We start from the raw sequence: 20,182 nt of genomic DNA on the forward strand, positions 1-20,182 counted from the left end.
AGGATCTCGAGCCAACGCGAGAGCTGTCCAGATGGTTGGTCCACTCGCAAGGCGTATTGTAGCACCGCGGAGCGTACTGTGAAATGCCTGCCATACACGTATGGTCTGTACTGCTTTATGAAAAAAATGATAGCAAGCAATTCGCGGCGCGTCACGCAGTAACGTTGCTCCGCGGGCGACAGCACCCTGCTGCCATAGGTGACGACGCGCTCCACTCCATTGACAATTTGCGACAGCACCGCTCCAATTCCGGTGTTGCTGGCGTCTGTATCCAGAATGAACGGAGTGGTAAAATCTGGATAAGATAGGGTAGGAGCATCGACCAGTGCTTTTCGGATGGCATTGAACGATGCCTGTTCTAACTCTCCCCAACGGAATTTTACCCCTATGGCCGTTAATGCGTGGAGGGGCTTCGTGATGGATGCGAATCCCGCAACAAATCGTCGATAATATGAGGCGAAGCCGATAAAACTCCGCACCTCCCCAACAGAGGTAGGAGTTGGCCATGAGCGCACGCAATTTGTCTTTTCTGGGTCCGTGGCAATTCCCGAGCGGCTGACAATATGGCCCAAGTAACGAACCGAATCCCTCATGAGGTGGCACTTTTGCGGTTTGAATTTGAGGTTAGCTGCTCGCATTTTAAGGAAAACTGCCTTCAATCGCGTGAGGTGTTCATCAAAAGTTTTGCTGAACACGATTACATCGTCGAGGTAGATTAGGCAAGAATCCCACTGGAGCCCAGCGAGGACCAGCTCCATCAGGCGCTGGAACGTCGCCGGGGCCGAGTGAAGACCCATGGGAAGTCTCTTGAATTGGAACAGTCCCTGCGGCGTGCGAAAGGCCGTCTTTGGTTTGGATGCGTCATCAAGGGGTAGCTGCCAAAACCCCGAGAGGAGATCCAAGGTGGAGAAGTAGTGCGCACCTGCTAAGGCATCGAGCGACTCGTCCATCCTGGGAAGCGGGTAAGCGTCGGCCACAGAAATCTCATTAAGTTTCCTGAAGTCAACACAAAAGCGGAGGCTCTCGTCGTGCTTCTTAACAAGAACGATCGGCGCCCCCCATGGGCTATTTGATGGCGCAATGACATCGGCCGCCAACATATCGTTGACGGCCACCCGTACATGTTCCTTTTCGGCCGGGCTCAACCGGAATGGGTTTTGACGAATTGGAGCGGCATCACCCGTGTCGATGTGGTGGCTTAGTAATTTAGTGCAGCCAATGTCGAATTTGCTTTGACTGAAAACGTCGGCAAAATCGCTCAGCAGCGTGCGTAATTTAGCATGCTGTAATGGTGACAAATCGGCAGAAGTGGAGCAAAGCGCGTCGAGCCATCCTGTGTCAGGACCTGGCTTGGCATCGGAAGAGGACTCGCCCCCTACGTGACCCACAATCACATCTTCTGACGGGGCTGACGTCGCGTGAGCAAGCACCATTCCCTGACAGATAACAGCCGTTTCCAATCCCCCGTTAAGGACCTGGATAAAGGGGTCGTGGTCGCTTCGCATGAGCGTTTGTGCGCACACGAGGTCCGACACCCGCTCAGCTGAACGCGAAGGCCCGATCACAGCACCCCCCATGAACGCGTCGTAGTCAAGGGGTTTACGAAACCGGAGGGGAACTAACATCTGAGAGCCGGGAAGAATGTGAATTGTGCAGGCCGCCAACGCCTGCACCATCGTAGATGCGGAGTGCAACCGAGTGGGTGTGGGCAGGAAGGCCATGCGTCGGCCGGAGGGGAGCTCAATACACCCTTTGTTAATGAGAATTTTAATGGGCATCTTCCCCAAGAAATCTGTTCCGAGGAGGCATGGAACGGCGAGGGTTGATGAGAACAAAATGGGCCCAACTAATTGGACGTTAGCAATGCGGATCTGAGCATTGATCCGTCCGGTAATGCCCAACGAACCCCCATTTGCGGCATAGCATGGCACATCAACTGGCTGCAAGGGACGGCATGTATCTGGCAGAATGTTATAAATTATGTCTGAAATGATGGTCGCCGACGCACCCGTATCGATCAACATACGAACATCAACGCCCTCGATGGAACCCACTACGGCAGAGGACCCTGCCGCCACGGCAACGACCCTATGGACCAACTCGGACTATTGACCTGGTCCGAGCGCCCGGTTGTTCAATGATGGGCCCGAATCCCCCTCCTCCGAAGCATGACCCCCCTGTGTGGTGTGAGGGTGCGTGCTTGTTGTAAGTGTGGGCCGAGAGTGCGAGGTGTCGTGACTCGCCTGGGTATGCCGAGGATACGGTGGTGGCCGAGGCGCCGGAGGTCCTGAAGTCCGGCGTCGGGGGACCCGGCAGCCGGACGCCACATGGCCCCGAAGGCCACAGTTATGGCAGATGATGGACGCCCCGTCCTGGCGCGAGGTTGGCCAGTCCCGCTGGTGGTGATCTCGCTGGGATCGCCAGTTGGACGATCCGCGACTTTCTGTTACCGCGAAGGCCTGATGAGGCCCCAAATGCACGTCATAGGCTTGTGCATTCGGTGGGCCTGCGCAGGCGGCGATGGTCGTGTCCTCATCGCAATGTAGGTGTGCTTGGATGCACCTGGCAGCACGTAGCGACGTGAAGTCATCGTCATCGTCGGCTGTTGGCATGGCAATTCGAAGCTGGCGGGCCAAGCTCATGAGCTTCTGCAACACGAGTGACTCCACAGCGTCTTCATCCATGCGAGGGTAGGCAACCCGCGCCATGGCCAGCAGCGCGCTGCGGTACCCCATCGCTGACTCGGAGGCCTTCTTCCTCCTCGCATCGAAGCGGTGACGTGCTTCGGACGAGGGTCCATAAATCAGCCGCATCTGATGAAGGGCATCCGTGAGCGTGGCACGTTTCGCTCGTGGCACCGCAAGAAGTGCTGCGAGGGCGTCGTCCCAGCGGTCATTGCTTCCCCGGCAGAAGTGACGACACACCCGGATGTATTTGCGGCGGGAACGGCTGCCATACTTGTGTTAGAGCCAGCGGAATGGCGCGGCCGCTGCGCCGCCTCTCTCCCTCCTGCCTCCGCCTGTGAGCGACGCATATCGTCCAGAATGGAGACGGTGGCGTGGAGCAGCTCAGTGAGGCGAAGCAGCGTTTCCTCCATTGCTGCTCCCGACGCTGGAGGAGGATCGGCAGGTGTGGTGGACGGCTGCTCAGCCGGCGGTGCGGCGTCGTTGTCGGCCCGAGTTGGCTGCCCCGTTGCCGCTTGCTCCTCGACATCGCCGTCAGGACTGAAGGTACGTGGCTTACTTCTTGTCTCCATGGCCACTTCTGACGCCAAATGTAACAGGTTCCGGAGACACTTGTAGAGGTAACTTCTTTATTACAATCCAACAGCACTCCAACAGTCCACCAGTCCTGATACTCTGTAACAACTCCCAAGTACACAGCCTAGGTACACAGCCTAGATACACTACTCTGGCTACGCTCTGGAACTCGCCCTCACAAGGTCGTAGAGTCGGGAGTTCCAGAGTCCCACCACGGGCTCTCACAACGTCCCAGGGTCCTCAGATGGCTGGTCTTGGGTCTTGGGTCTTGAGCTACGACTGGCCCTGATCATCCTGGGAGCTCCCCTTTTATGCCTAGTCCAACGAGGGGTGGGGCCGTGTGCGCCACCAGACATCCCACAGAGCACACACAGCCCCCCCCCCCCCCCCCCCCCGTTGGCGGCGCCAAGAGGCTTAAGCGCCTGGGAACCCAACGCCTGGCGCCAAGAGGCTTAAGCGTCTGGACCCGCCTGGGAACCCAGCGCCTGGTGCCAAGGAGGCTTAAGCGCCTGGCCCGCCCAGGGTCCCAGAGCCCCCAGCAGCCCCTCCCTTCTTGTGTCACTACACATGTAACTTTAAATTAAGCAACGTTAAGCAAAACCCATTTACCCATAAGAAACAATGTAAATACTTAACATAATACACTTTGTTAACCTACATATTTAATAGAAAAACACTGGTGATTAACTGTAGCTATAAGTAGAGAAACGGTTAGGTTCAGTTAACACTCAACCAATGATGGTTGGTGAGCTTCCTAGGGGTTAAGTGAGGTGCTGGAGCCACAGGGACACATCCAATGACTGTTTGCTCAGCTTTCTTCTTCTCTTCTAGGTCGAGTTGCTTGTAGGATGGCACTGCTTGCATTATCCTTATGTAGGGGTGTTACGGAGGGGCTGTTATACATGGGATCACACGGGAAACAAACACAGTGGGCGTGGCTACGTGAGTGCACAGGGAGGTGATCCCAACGACGTCCGCGCCGGGGAGCCTGGGGGGCTGCCCGGAGTTGTGATCCCCCGGGGCCCCACCCCTCAGCCGGGGTTGGTATAAAAGGGGATGAGCCGGAGGGCTCGGGGAGATAATGTTAAAGCTGAACCAGTGAAGACCGAAGACCGTCTAGGTAGAGCCCTGGACTCCCCTGGGTCGCTGCCCTTATCAGGGCCGAACAGGACCGAGCCAGCGGCGTGGTCCCGAGAGCCAGAGCCGGTGCTCTTATCAGAGCTGGCCTGGGACTCCGGGTACCGTAAGCCCGACTTACCAGTGTCGGGCCAGATAGCCTCCCCTAGCCCGTTAGAGGAGGACTAGGAGGTCGGTTAGACATAGCTAGCAAGTGTATCCCCAGCTAGCCGGGTGAGGGGGCCGATACCCCCTCCAGTGTTGTATGTCCGTAAATTGTGCCTACTGACGCGGAATAAATACGTGTGCCTCCAACCCCGGCGTCCAAGAGTCTTCTTCAACTATATTACATCTGGTGTCAGAAGTAAACCACGAACATGGACACGCGCCGGACAGCTCGAGCCAGGGTACCGGAGGCAGAGGACACCGCTGCAGTTGTGGAGCCAGAGACAGCTGAAGAAGGCATCGAGCAGCCGGGACCGGATGCATCCACACCGCAGCATCGGGAGGATGGGGGGCCGTCGACAGATGGACTAAGGCAGGCGCACGCGAAACTGGCGGAGCTGCTGTACGCCGCTGCTGCCACGCTGGACCAGATCACACGGCTGGGGGCTGGTGGACCGCCACGGGACGACGACAGCCGACGACCAGCGCGACTTCCCGCCATTTCGACGGAGCCCGACTTTGAATTTCCCGCCATCGCTGCAGCAGCTGCTGAGGGCGTGGCCGGCCTGAGCCTCGCGTCCGACGGCGGACGCACAGTGGCTGCCGCGTCATCACCAGCGGACAGAGCGTCACCACGGGGGCGACCGGCGATGCCATCCGTCGCTCGCGCCGAAGCAGAGCCGGGTGAGGGGGACGACGGAGAGCGACCTTCCAAGGCGGCCGCTGCGCTGCATCAACGGCTACCTCCACTCAAAGCGTTTGTGGGCGAGGATGGCGACTGGGGCGGCTTCCAGCGCCGCTTCCTCGCACACCAGGAAATGGCGCAGTGGACAGATGCCGAGGCTCTCTGCGCGCTGCCGGCGCTCCTCGACGGCGACGCCCTCGCCACTCTTACATCGGCGCCGAAGAAAAAATGCTCCACGCTACAGATGGCACTGAAGTTGCTGGCTGCAGTCTACGGACCACCGTCGTACTGCAGACAGCTCTTTTATGATCGCCAGCGGGGTGCAAAGGAGTTGCCCCTGGCATATCGTACAAGTCTCCTGGCACTGGCAAAGTCGGCCTTCCCACGAATGGACAACGAAGGCGTGGACGCTATGGTTACGAAGAAGATACTCCTGCTGGCAGACGACTTGGATATCGTCGTCGTGGCACAAGACGACGCAGAGATGTGTTCCCTCCAGGCTGCACGACTCCTCCACGCAAACCTGCTCTCGCAACGACGGAAGGCCAGCAAGGCGGCGAGTGGGCGTGCTGTGGCTGCAGTCACCCTCCCGGACGAGGAAATTTGTGCCGTCGACCGTCAACGGCAGCAGGGAGCGGGAGTACGGGGGGGCCGGGACGGATCGACCTACCTCGACCATCCATCGTCGTCGCCAGCGCTCCCGCGCTGTTACAACTGCGGCATCCGGGGCCATGTCGCCTCAGGGTGCCGCTCTCCTCGACAGCACGGGACAACGCCTCGACGGGACGCCGGCCCTCCTCCCAAGCTCCATCGACATAACCCGGCGAGTCGCGGCACCCCTCATGTTTGGCCCACGCACAAACCCATCACACACTCGCACACCGCAACGAACGGGGGGGCCGACATTGCATGGGTCGCGCCAACACGCACCACTGTGGGGACTCATATCGAACCCAGCCAGTGGTCCGTGTTGGCCCATCGCGTTGTGGCCGCATCGTCGGGGTCATCAGCCATTGTGGGACACATTGACGGGGTTGAGGTGCGCATCCTGGTCGATACGGGAGCATCGGCGACCATCATTTCGGAACAAATTTACAATATTCTCCCTGTCCAGAGCCGTCCCTTGCTGCCCGTTAACGTGCCATTCTACGCTGCTAACGGGGGCTCACTTGGCATCATTGGACAAATTCGAGCGCAAATTTGTATCGGTGATATTAAATTGTCTGGCCCGATTTTTGTTTCCTCCTCGCTGGCGGTCTAGTGCCTGCTGGGGAGGGACTTCCTGGGCAAAATGCCGATTCGTATTTTATTCGACCAGGGCTGCATTGAGCTCCCGTCGGGCCGACGCATGGCGTTTCTGCCGTCCCCCGTTGCGGGTCGGACGGCGTTCGCGACGGTACCGGCGTTCGTAGATAGAACAGTACGCGTACCGCCGGGAGCACAAATGTTGGTACCTCTGAAACTTCGTCGGCCCTTCGCTAAAGGCATAGGGGACCAGGGGGTCCTGCTGGGACTGTCTAGGGCCGGGGTTAGCGGACCTCACTTAATTCCGGCCCAGACCATCGTTAGAGGGGACAGGGATCCTTTCATCGCGGTCCTTAATGTGGGGTCGCAGACGGTGGTGGTTCCACAGGGGACCGTGCTTGCTCACGCAACGCCGGTGCCCTGTGAGGAACCCGTCGCGAACCACGTAAGCACTGTCCCTCTGCCGCGACCACATTCGGACAGCGATGAAGGGTGGCTCGAGGCGCTTTGTGCGGGATCGACGGACCTGTCAGATTTAGAGCGTCAAAAGCTTAAAACACTGTTGCGTGAATTTTACGACGTTTTCAGTCAGAACAAATTCGATTTGGGTTGTACCCATCTGCTGCGTCACCATATTGATACAGGTGACAGCGCGCCAATACGTCAGAATCCTTTTCGGTTAAGTCCCGCCGAAAAGGACCATGTCAAATTGGCCGTTGATGACATGTTAGCCGCCGACATTATTTCTCCCTCTACCAGCCCTTGGGGAGCGCCGATCGTCCTGGTTAAAAAACAGGACGGCTCGTTGCGGTTTTGCGTCGATTTTCGTCGCCTCAACAAAATTTATGTTGCCGACGCATACCCGCTCCCACGGATGGACGAATCGCTTGACGCCTTGGCGGGAGCGCGATTCTTCTCCACATTGGATTTGCTTTCGGGATTCTGGCAGCTTCCTCTGGACGATGATTCAAAGCCTAAAACTGCATTCCGTACACCGCACGGCCTGTTCCAATTCAACCGGTTGCCGATGGGACTCCACTCAGCGCCGGCAACTTTCCAGTGATTGATGGAATTGGTTTTGGCTGGATTGCAATGGGACTCGTGTTTGATTTATTTGGATGACGTTATCGTCTTTAGTAAAACATTTGACGAACATCTCCAGAGGTTGCGGGCGGTTTTCCTCAAGATGCGGGCTGCTAATCTGAAGTTTAAACCCCAAAAATGTCATCTGTTACGCGAATCTGTGCGTTATTTGGGACACATCGTCGGGCGCTCAGGTATTGCTACCGATCCCGCCAAAACGCAGTGCGTCAGCTCCTGGCCGACTCCCACCTCGATGGGAGAGGTCAGGAGCTCCTCCCTTGGTTTACCCCAATTTTTCTAAACCCTTTTTGCTCGACACCGATGCGAGCAACACGGGTATTGGGGGCATGCTTTCCCAGGTGGTTGACGGCGTGGAATGGGTAGTCGCGTACGGTAGTCGGGTGTTGTCTCCAGCGGAGCAAAGATATTGTGTCACCCGTCGGGAACTGTTGGCAATTGTCTATTTCATCCAACAGTATCGCCCATATCTGTACGGTCGGCATTTCACCGTCCGCACAGATCATGCGGCACTACAGTACGCCCTGCGAGTTCAACAACCATCGGGACAATTGTCTCGATGGTTGGAGATTCTCCAGGACTTTGATTTTGAAACTACATACCGTAAGGGCGTTCGCCACACCAATGCGGATGCTCTGTCGCGCATGCCAACCACCTCCGAATGCGCATGCCTCCTGGGGTCGGAACGTTGCAGGCCTCCGGGGGAGATACCTGTTCCGGTCTTGGCGGCCGCCGACGACGCAACGGCGATGACGAATTCGATCGCACAACAGGGAAAAGATTCCCTTTTGGGGTTACCTGTCACTGAATGGGGGCGCCTCCAGATGGAGGATACCTCCCTCCTCGCGTTGCGTCATCGCGTCGGGGGTGCTGGATGGGGGAGGGGTGATGCCGACTCATGGGAAATGGTCCAGGGTCTGCTAATGCATTGGGACGGGAGATCCCATCGACACCGGCTGGTGGTCCCTTCTGGGTTGCGGGGTAAGGTGGTGTGGGCCGCTCATGAGCGCCTCCTCCACCTGGGGACCCAAAAGACCCTCGCCTTGCTCCAGCTTGATTTTTGTTGGCCTGGCATGACAAGGGATGTCGGGGATTTGTTGGGGTCATGCCCTCGGTGTGCGCAGCGGAAACCACCAGCACGGGAGTCTAACCCGCCCTTGCAATCGATCAAAGTCTCCAGAGTGAACGAGCTTGTCGCGCTGGATATTCTGGGCCCATTCCCCGCCACCCCCAGGGGCAATAGATATTTGTTGACCGGTGTGGAGTACTTTACGCGCTGGCCTATGGCCTGGCCCCTTGCCAACCAGTCGGCAGCAGCCATCGTGGAGGCCTTTGTCCAGGGATACGTCCTGGACAAAGGTGCTCTGGAGCGGCTGCTGACCGACCAGGGCAGAAATTTTTCTGGCAAACTACTCCAACAAGTCTGTGAGCTCCTGGGCACGAAAAAAATTCGTACCTCCCCGTATCACCCGCAAACTGACGGGATGGTCGAGTGTCTGCATCGCACCATCACGTCGATGTTGTCACAGCAGGTTTCGGACTCACAGACCGATTGGGACTTGCAAATTCAAGGGGTCTTGGCAACATACCGAATGGCCCCCCATGCGGCAACGGAATTTTCCCCCTTCTTCCTCATGTATGGCCGCGAACCTGACCCGCCTGTTCGGGCCCAGCTGCAGATCCCCGCGCCGCAGGGTAAAACTTAATTGGCCGACCATGTTAAATTTAATCTTGCCAAATTGACAGAGGCACGGGATGCTGCCATGCAAAATTCTGACCTCCGTCAGAAAGCCAATGAAAGGCTCAGACTGGGTCGGGCGCACGTGCTGCAGTGGAAGCCGGGGGACAAGGCATGGCTGCACTGTCCACAGGTGCCACTTGCGACCTCCTCTAAACTGGTGCGGCCGTGGCGGGGTCCTGTGGAAGTGGTTGAGGTTTTGCGGCCGCAGTGCGTACGCATCAAATGGGGGAAGCGGCGGTGGTTTGTACACCCCTCCAGATTAAAACCCTTCGTTGCGGTACAAATTCCCACTTCACACACGCGTGGCCAAACATGTGGGGGGTCGACCGACTCACTGGGTCCGTCTCCGTTGCTCTCACCTAACGAGTTGCCGGCTGTGCCACCCCCAGGTGCATCAGGAGTGACGGGCTCACGCCCTACGACCCCGCCTGGGGATGCCGAGGGTCTCGCGGCATCAAAAAGAGACTCACTCGGAGACGGGCGGTTGCCACCCGGCAGTCCGCCATCCGGGGTTGCCCCGTGTGACGGGCCTGCTGCAAGGACGCGCGCAAGAATGCGCAGACAATTCTTTTTTTTCTCTTCTCACATGCTGTGTTCACTGTGGGTGGTGTGTTCCTTGCGCATTGGATTGTACATATGTTGTGTTCGCTGTGTGTCGTGTGTGTGGTGGGGTTCCCTGCCAATTGTATATAGGGCGTTTTTTTTACGAAATTCGTATTTATTCGGGGGGGGGCGTCGGTTTATTTTTCCTCCTTGCTGTTGTTGTTCTTGTTGTTGTTCTCCTTCTCGTTATTGTTGAAAAAAAATTGTGAGGCACACGCGGGGTCAAGGGGTAAATAAACTTTTATTGTCGTTTGTTGCAGCCGGGACGGCTGCGAGCTGTACGGGGGGGGGGGGGGGGGGGGGTGATGTAGGAGCGTTACGGAGGGGCTGTTATACATGGGATCACACGGGAAACAAACACAGTGGGCGTGGCTACGTGAGTGCACGGGGAGGTGATCCCAACGACGTCCGCGCCGGGGAGCCTGGGGGGCTGCCCGGAGTTGTGATCCCCCGGGGCCCCACCCCTCAGCCGGGGTTGGTATCAAAGGGGATGAGCCGGAGGGCTCGGGGAGATAATGTTAAAGCTGAACCAGTGAAGACCGAAGACCGTCTAGGTAGAGCCCTGGACTCCCCTGGGTCGCTGCCCTTATCAGGGCCGAACAGGACCGAGCCAGCGGCGTGGTCCCGAGAGCCAGAGCCGGTGCTCTTATCAGAGCTGGTCTGGGACTCCGGGTACCGTAAGCCCGACTTACCAGTGTCGGGCCAGATAGCCTCCCCTAGCCCGTTAGAGGAGGACTAGGAGGTAGGTTAGACATAGCTAGCAAGTGTATCCCCAGCTAGCCGGGTGAGGGGGCCGATACCCCCTCCAGTGTTGTATGTCCGTAAATTGTGCCTACTGACGCGGAATAAATACGTGTGCCTCCAACCCCGGCGTCCAAGAGTCTTCAACTATATTACACTTACAACAAATGTCCATGCTTTGTTTAAGATGCAACAGCTTAGAAAGCTGCAATGACATCCTGATTCATCACCCTGGCCTTTAAATCCTGAAACAAACTTCGTACCCTTTACCTGGATCACCACTAAACTGAGAGGAATGTGGCACTCATTTTGATCTTCAATCCACGGTGATAACAGGCGCTCCATATCACCTGCTGCAAAGCGGCGTAACAATTCTAATTTCGTTTTCAATGTCATCACCTTCCCACACATTGTGGCACTTGAAGCAGTATTTTCACTTCTTGGTCTTGTAGCACTTATGTTGAAGACAGGATGGGTGAGCAGGTGGCCAGGACGAAAGACAAATATCTAGGGGCAAGTTCTGTTAGTTGCACCTGTGAAAGCCGACACGACACACACATGTAAAAATAAGTAATTAACAGCTGCATTATGTGGGCCCATCTTGAACCCAACATGTAATGGCGTCTGTGCTTACTGATGTAAATCGTGTTGTATAATGGGCGCCGCGATGGCGATATATGTTATTTACAGCCTGGTACGCAGGAGGTCGTGATTTCAATCCTGACCCTGCTGATGCTGGCTCTATATTTGGAATTTGTGAGTTCACTCTTCCCGTGGTGGCCAGTTGGAAGTTCTGATCCATTCGGTGTTGCCCTCAACATTTAGAAACATTGGTTTGGATCATTTAGCTCTGACTATAAATTCCCACGTGTGGTGATATAAACCACTTTGATGAGCTATCGTGAGTGGTCAGGTCACCTCGAAATATATCTCATAGCTCAGCGGGCTTTACCTGGTAAACAAAATAGTTTTGTTTCGTTTTATAAGACCATGGGTCTGGTTTCACGTATTGGCAGGATGGCTCAAGTTTTTTTCATATTAAGTGGAAACATTCTAAAGATTAAGTTTAAAAATGTTTTTTCCACATTACCATTGATGCTGCAACATGAATTAGGCCCAATGTCTTCAATGTGTACTGTATATTAATATTGTGTTGATGTAAATTATAAGCAATGTTTTGGTATCGAGAGATTTCGAAACCACTGAGATCACAGCCTCCGCGATGCTGAGTGTGACTATCGCACCCCGTAAATCAAATAAGTGTCTGACTGACAGGTGGTTTCTGCTCCAGGTGAACAACGCCAGTTTCAACTGCTGGATACTGCCGACTGTGAACTTCCCTACGACTACATCAGCATCACCCACTACGGCAGGTAGGCTCTCGTGATCTCACCAGGTTGTGGCTTGACAGTCTGAGCCAGTGTCATTGCTCACAGCTCTCTGAGCAGCCTCATTCGTAATTAATAATATTGGGCATGCATTCTCTTATTCAGCTCTGTGCCACGCTGCATCATGAGTCGCTCCTAGTGGTGCTCTTGCATTGGACGTGAATTCATAACTATGCGTGTAACAGTAGTTTATAGTCACGGCATTCTTGTCCTGGGGTTCACTGTTACTTTTCTGGTAAGAGTAAGCTTGTGTCAAGCTGAGCTGCTTATGTCTCTGGGTGCTTTTCACAGCAGTTTAATGCCACACAGGGTCCATCTTCTCAATTTGCATGACACAGAGCTCGGTGTTATAACGTCATCAACATCTCTAGGGACCTTTGTTGGTGATGCCGTCAGCAAAGGGCAGGGTAGTTGCATACAGTGTAACGATAGCTGCCCACTGCCTACTCTCAGGGTTGTTCTGTGAGACAGTGGAGCATGGGAGCAGAGAGACAGGCGCATATTGCACTGGGAACGGTTTTCATGACTTAAAGCATCGTGGCACACTTCCTTGTTGGATGATTAATTATTAATAATGCTTAGTTCAGCCTCACCCAGCTCCTAGGTCCTATTTAGAAGACACGTACAGAGCAAACTGATTACATATTCTGCATAATAATTAATAACGATTATTAATTTTACAAACCATAATTCATTCAAATTGATTTTCAAATGCTGCAGAATGTGTAATGTGCACAGTTTTCGCGGACGTGCAGGAAGCCACAGACAAGTGGGAAGGCAGCCAGGAACAGCGTGAACAATTGCCCATGATCTGTGGCCCTATATTGGGATGTTTAGCCAACTCCATTAATGGGTGTTTATACATACCCACAAAGCATAACTAAGAGGTGGTGCTGAGATAAACCCTTGAAGGATATTGATAATAAACACTTCAGTTCAAGTGTGTAACTGTTATGATCATGGTTAAAGCATTTCCTTATTTTGCACTGGAAATCATAGATTAATGTTTAGAGTTATTTGTGATGCTTTTTTAAATGGTCATCAAAAAATATTTTTAGCTGAATAGCATGAATTGTGTAATTGAAATAGTGTACAGATTGAATATATCAGCTCATTTCACGAAATTAGTTGTGTGTGTTTATGTTGAAGGGACACCTTATCCGGTGATGGGATAAGCCCTACGATCATCCCTATACCAGAGACAACCACTATCGGCCAGCGGGAATGCCTCAGCCCACTGGACGTCGTTAAAATCCGCAAGATGTACAAAACCGTAAGTATCGGGACAATGCGGCGGAGTCTACAGCAACGTACGTGGGGCACTGAGTGTGGACGGCGCTGGTAGTGCAGTACTGGGGCAAGCACTGGGTGTAGAATATAATCGTGCGGCAAAGCGAAATGAATCGTAGACAACTCAGGCAGTGCTCTGCCTGGGTGCTTCTGGCAGTTACAGAGCGTGAACTGTGGGGTGCCTCACTCATCCTGCTCTGAGCGAGTCATTTGCTGCTCTGCAGGGACCAGGAATCCACTACGGAGCAAAAACTATCCCACCGCTCGAGCACCGCATCACAAACACGCACAACGTTCATCATGAGTACTGCCTTGGCACACTGCATAGTAGGCTGACATTGAAGATGATGGTGCTTCTTCATCACAGAGAAAAGGCTGCACACCACGTACGGACCCAAGTGTACGGACCCACAATAAGGGGTCACACGCGTACGGACACACGCATGCGTGGGGGTCGCACCTTGTGCGATGTGGTCCTGAGAACACCGAGAGCAAGTGCACCACGGCTGTTGCAGCCCTTTAGTTTTATTTGTCCAACCCCTTGCTAACCCAGCTGTCTGTAACCATCGTTTCGGGCCGGACCCGGCCCCCCATACCCCTTCCTCCAGCCCGCCATGTGCTTTAATTTTTACAATTAATATTTTTGTAAAGCTTCTACCTAAATTCAACCTGAATTTAAACCCAACATTGAAACGGGGGATTTGGCACGCCCTGTTGTAAAAAATCAATCAACTTTCTTTTCCCGCACTTTCGGATTTTGAATCGGTAAATTAATATCGTGTTATTATGCTTTTCATTTTCATAGGCCCATTTGTGTGGCCCACAGGAGGTGCATTTGAATACAAACTGGCCCGCTCCCTGATTGAGTTTGACGCCCCTGATCTAGAGAATCAGCAGTGGTGTGACTCCATAGATTAACCTGCACACGCACAAACACTGACATGCACACACATTAATAATCACAAATACTGGCATGCACACTTACAAATATTGGCATGCACACACATGCACACTAATACTAGCATTCTCACAAACACATGCACACACATGCACACACACACACACACAAGTACTGACATGCATACACATGTGTTTGCCTACTGGCATGCACATATATCCACACACACAATCAGAATCTCACTAAACGCTGAATGACCTTGGTGTGTTCACCTTTACTCAGATGGCGGAAGGAGACATTGCTAAAGCTGTTGCTGAGGTAAGAACATCACTGTTCCTTGTGTTTACAGGCCGATTTAACAAATGTGTGCATCATTGCATGTGTAGTGAAACACAATCCTTATGAAAGTATTGCCTCATTATAAAGGAATTGAGAAGCTATACGATAAAGGGATGTGTGACCACAACGGGGAACTGCAGGGATGAGACTCCTGACTCATGGTGCTGAATGTGAATGTTAACAGCACCACTGAGTGGACAGAGCCCCGCTCCTACAGCTCGTGGGCGTGACGTGGGGTGTGATCAGGCGACAGCCGCGAGGATGTCAGGGCAATTGACAGACAGCCATTAGGCTGTCACTCGAGCAGTTAATGGACAGCCACGAGGTTGTTAGTTAAGGCAAGTAAGGGAGTTGAATAGTTGATAAAAATGGGTGATATGGCAATTTTAGTTGAGGTAAGCCTGGAGAAGAGATGAAGTGGCTGGGTTGTGAGAGCTCAATACGAAGCTATAGAATAATAGTAAGCATATGAGTGAAAGTAAACAGGTTACCAATTGTTCCAATTATGGAGCAGTTTCTTTTAGAAAATTGTATTACCCATTTGGGTTCAAACACACACGATTGTCAGAGTATTATCTTACTGTTTATATAGTCAAATTTAGGCGACGTTACACATGAACAACAGCTTTGTCCAGGCCAACACCACAAACTGACTGAATGTGTGGCCATTTTGTCACCAAGGTGATGATGACATTTATAACACCTTGTATGAAGAAGTAGAAAAGGCAATAAAACATCTGAAGAAAAACAAAAGTCCAGAAGTGGATGGAATCGGCAGAGAAATTAAAGCTGGAGGGAAGGAACTTATAAGGAAATCCATGGGTTATGCAAGCAAGTATGGAGAGAAGGGAAAATACTGGAGGAGTGGACACAATCTATACTTGTCATCATACCGAATAAAGGAGATCTCACCGATTGTAAAATTTACAGAACTATCGCACTAATGATCCACATGGGGAAGGTACTAATGAACGTATCATAAAATTGTATAAAAGCACACACTGATAATTATTTGGCATATGAATCGGCAGGGTTTAGGAAAGATAGGAACACAGTACAGCAAATCTTGATGCTACGGATTATAGCTGAGAAAGCAAAGAGAAGAAACGGCTGGTTTACAACTGTTTCATAAATTTCCCGAAAGCATTAGATTTGATGAAGAAATATATAACGTGGGCAACATTAAGATCATACAGAGTAGGGTAAAGACTGATACAGATTCTGCAGGATATAGGAGAAAGGTCAAAGTCAGCATTAAATTTGGACAGGAAATAGGAGAATGGGTCCTAACAACTATAGGTATGTGACAGGGAGATCCATTATCACCAAACAACTTCGTCACAAACTTGAAAGAGTGATGGATGCCATTCAGGAAAATGGCACGGGAATATCTGTGCAAGGAGAAAGAATACATAACCTGAGATTTGCGGACGACATAGATCTACCTGATGGAAGAAAGCTGCATAGTACTGCAGGAAAATGTTTATAAGCTGAATAAGCAGGAAAGAAGCAGGATGGAGGATGAACGTGGGCAAGACAAAGACGACAGTGTTCGGAAAGGAGAATATTGAGAGAATTAACACTGGAAATCAGCAAGATTGTGAATGAAAAGGAATTTGTATACTTGGGAAATCTACTGACATAGGAAATGGACTGCATGAAAGATATAAGAGCGAGGATCACAAAGCCAAAAGGGGTAATGGCAGGATTGAATAACATCTAGAGAAGCAAGCAAATCAGCTACCAAGACCAAACTGAGCATCTTAAGAGTATGCGTGTTCAATACAGATTTGTATGCCTGCAAGACTTGGACATTGAAAAAAGTCTGACAGAGATTAGATATTGGCAATCAAAATGTATTGCTACAGAAGGATACTTCATCTAAGCTGGACCCAAAGGGTGACCAACGTGGAAGTAAGCACGTAGAAGAAGAGCTGATGATGCAGGCAGTGATGACAGAGAAACGGTCACTATTTGGATACATATATAGGATGGACAACAACAGGAAAATTAAAATTGTGTTGTTTGGAAAAATGGAAGGAACCGGAAAGAGAGGAAGACCTAACAGAGAATGGCTGAACGACGACGTAAGAAATGTGTGCCAGAAAGATGTGGCACTACTTGAGCATAATGGCACAAGACAGAGGAAAGTGGAAACAAATGATGACATGTGCAGTGTGACACCTACGGGCTATCTGCCTATGGATCATGATTATGATGATGTACAAAAGCTTACCCAGAACACCAGTTTAGTTTAACACGTAGGCTTTCGCGACCAATGTTATTCATAATCAACGTTTTTGGGTTTAGATCGCGTTTATTTATAAATGTGTCGTAACCCTCCACCACCCGACACGGCCAATCAGTAAAAATGTGTCACGTTGACAAAGACAAATAGTTCACTGCTTTAGCCCACCGGTGTGTTGTAAATGTTGTGGCTTCAACACACCGGTGGGCTAAAGCAGTGAACTATTTGTCTTTGTCAACGTGACACATTTTTACTGATTGGCCGTGTCGGGTGGTGGAGGGTTACGACACATTTATAAATAAACGCGATCTAAACCCAAAAACGTTGATTATGAACACCAGTTTAACATAACTGAATGTGTTGCCTTTTTTTGCATTTAGACCACCAACTCAAAGGGTTGAGAAAATGTGGTTAAGGCTGAGAGCTTTTGCACAATCAATGCACAATCTTGTCTATTGTTAGATCTGTTTGTTTCCAGCCTGTATTAATGTCATGATTAGTTTTCTTGTTAAAAAAGATTTTTATTGTTTACAGGGCACACACCATTACTGTATGCTACAGGCATAGGTGTATTTTCACTTGAGCTGGGTTTACCTTATTAGTAACAATATATTGCCTAGTTTATCGGACTGTTGAGAAGTGAGAAATAGCACTGACTACAAAATGAAATACAGGCAATAGCACTGACTCCACGATGAAATACTGGAAATAGCACTGACTACAAGATGAAATACAGGCAATAGCACTGACTCCACGATGAAATACAGGCAATAGCACTGACTACAAGATGAAATACAGGAAATAGCACTGACTCCACAATGAAATGCAGGCAATAGTATTGACTACAAGATGAAATACAGGAAATAGCACTGACTCCACAATGAAATGCAGGCAATAGTATTGACTACAATATGAAATACAGGAAATAGCACTGACTCCACAATGAAATGCAGGCAATAGTATTGACTACAAGATGAAATACAGGAAATAGCACTTGGCGTTGCACTGAGATACAGTATTCCCTCGTTATTCACGAGGGATATATTCCAGAAATGCTCGTGAATAGCAAATTTCATGGATATTGATATTAAGCTATGTAAAGAATCTAATAAATACATGAACATTTCCACTGAAACACAAGTAATAGCACTGGCTTACCACTGAGACACAAGCAATAGCACTGACTTATCACTGACACAAGTATCAGCACTGGCTTACCATTGAGACTGTAGGACAATCGCGTGACTTTCTGCAGTGGTGTCTTGACAAGTTTGGTTCCGTTATATTTTTTTGGTTATTTGTTTAAACCTCGTTATTTGGATGTAAATTTCCCTAAATGATACGTTTTATTTTCAGACGGCCATGCTTGCACCCACGTTGAAAGCACCTGTCCCAGAGGTAGGTGTCATTGCACTGGCTTGAAAGAAGCCCGCTGCTAGATGTTGTCACCTTTTACATTCGGCACAAGGCTTCATTCCTCAAGACTTGGTGAATTGCATTTGCTTGAAAAGGTGAACGCAAGTGACCACTTATGGGCACACAACTACTTTGCTATTTGGCACATTTTTCTGTGACTTATAGAACTTTCGCACTCACGCTTAATAAGTCTGACACAAAAAACCTAAACGTATTGTGGGCGCCGCGGTGGCGAGGTGTTAACTACCTCACGTGGTATACAGGGGGTATATTTGGAGTTTGAATGTTCTCCCCGTGGTCGTGTGGATTTTTCTCTAGTTCCAGTTTGTCTCTCCACAATTATAAACCTCATTTGTGTCAGGTTGCTTCTGAAAAAGAGCTATATACCGAGTAAAATAATAATAGTATAGTACGTATTTTTCTGTTAGAATAAAAAGCACCTTTCTTAACAAACTTTCTACTGCAGCCACATTGTTTGGATTTACATTGCTAACTAATGAAGCTCCTTCAGAGCCACACAGAACACAGCGTAGTTCTGCTGGATTCGCTCTGATCGTTTGTCTCCTATTTCTACAGGTGAAAGCAAAGGCAGAGGCAACAAAGCAAGGTACGTACTTGTCACATCGACTTTGTTGGGCATACAGCTCTTTCATTAGAAGTGTTCCTGCCACGTTTCAGTCTGACACACTGTGCTTTGCACAGAGACTGTGCACGGCCCTTGTGTGAATGACATGCACGGCATGCGCAGCAGATGCAGCGCTGTAGTCTGTGAGTCATTGTGGCCCTCTGCTCATCACTGGAAACCGTATTCTCTTGCAGACTCTGGGGGCTGCGCTATCATGTAGCGCCAGCGTGGGCAGTGACCACACGCTGAGCGCAACTCGCCCGGCAGGAAGAGATCGTCTGAAATGGGGCATCACCACCGCTCATATTCACTTTACAATTCAATAATCTTGAGCATAGGTGTTATTTTCCGCAATCCTTTTTGCTCCACTGAACGTGATTTGCTCTTCTTAAAATGTTTAAATATAATTAGATTTTTACATTGTAATGGCTGCATCATGGAAATGGGGTATAATGATGTGTTAATAGTCTATACATTATTACACACAGTTCACATCTCAATATAAATGTTAGTTTCATGTCCTTTAGCAAAAACACTTTTGGAAAATGCCTTTACTCTTGAGTCGCTCATAAACAGTAATTAGAACAAACAGCCAAATCGAGATCCAAACATCGCACCTGCTGGCGTTGACACTGGTGTAACCATCAGAACATCAACCAGCCGCTGCGCACATCCCCTTCATGAATACAAGCCAAAGTGCGACTGTGGCCATGCATCCCAAACTATGGGCCACACAGTAAACCACTGTAGTCTGCATTCCGTCAATGGAGGAGGAATTAAAACGACACCAACTCTCTCTATAATCCCTCTTGTGGCTAGCAGACCTTGATATTGGCATTCAGCACTTGAACATAGTTGCATAAGCATGAACAGTTCACATACATTTATTGCCAAATAATTTTTATGGCAAAAACAGACAATGGGAAGATTTGCTGTCAGGGCAGTGTGACAGCTCAATCACAGGGGATGCACAACGTCCTAGGTGAGTGTGTTGCACGTATCCCTGGAATATTTGGTCATTATGTTTTGCAGTGCCCATTACATGGCATTTGGGGAGCCCCAATCTACCCTGTAAACAAAGAATGCCCAGGTTATGTAAAGTAGCTCGGGTGACTGGCAGAGTGCGCACGCCACACACCCGGCCTCCTTACTGCAGGTGGCAGTGATCACGCCCCGCAGGGCACCGCGTTCACTGCTCACACCCCAAACGTGCACTGAGCTCGTGCTGTGCACTGGACTCACGATTAGTTCAGCACGCAGCACAAATGTGTTCCCTGGTCCCATCATTCGTTATCTTCCTCTTAACCATTTATTTAATCTC

At 50.8% G+C, this 20,182-nt stretch overlaps 1 protein-coding gene across 1 annotated transcript in view; it reads left to right on the plus strand.

Moving 5' to 3' along the window:
- Positions 1-20,182, plus strand: part of LOC133356485 (uncharacterized) — a 76,760-nt gene extending 56,578 nt beyond the window's left edge. The window contains exons 15-20 of the mRNA XM_061574016.1: positions 11,949-12,030; positions 13,195-13,318; positions 14,516-14,551; positions 18,177-18,218; positions 18,813-18,843; positions 19,056-20,182. Coding sequence (XP_061430000.1) covers positions 11,949-12,030; positions 13,195-13,318; positions 14,516-14,551; positions 18,177-18,218; positions 18,813-18,843; positions 19,056-19,081 — 341 coding nt within the window. The 3' untranslated portion in view covers positions 19,082-20,182. The remainder of the gene's footprint in view (positions 1-11,948; positions 12,031-13,194; positions 13,319-14,515; positions 14,552-18,176; positions 18,219-18,812; positions 18,844-19,055) is intronic.

The sequence above is a fragment of the Lethenteron reissneri genome, chromosome 54 (assembly GCF_015708825.2).
Source record: "Lethenteron reissneri isolate LAM-NWPU_2019-01 chromosome 54, ASM1570882v1, whole genome shotgun sequence".
NCBI classification, from domain to species: domain Eukaryota; kingdom Metazoa; phylum Chordata; class Hyperoartia; order Petromyzontiformes; family Petromyzontidae; genus Lethenteron; species Lethenteron reissneri.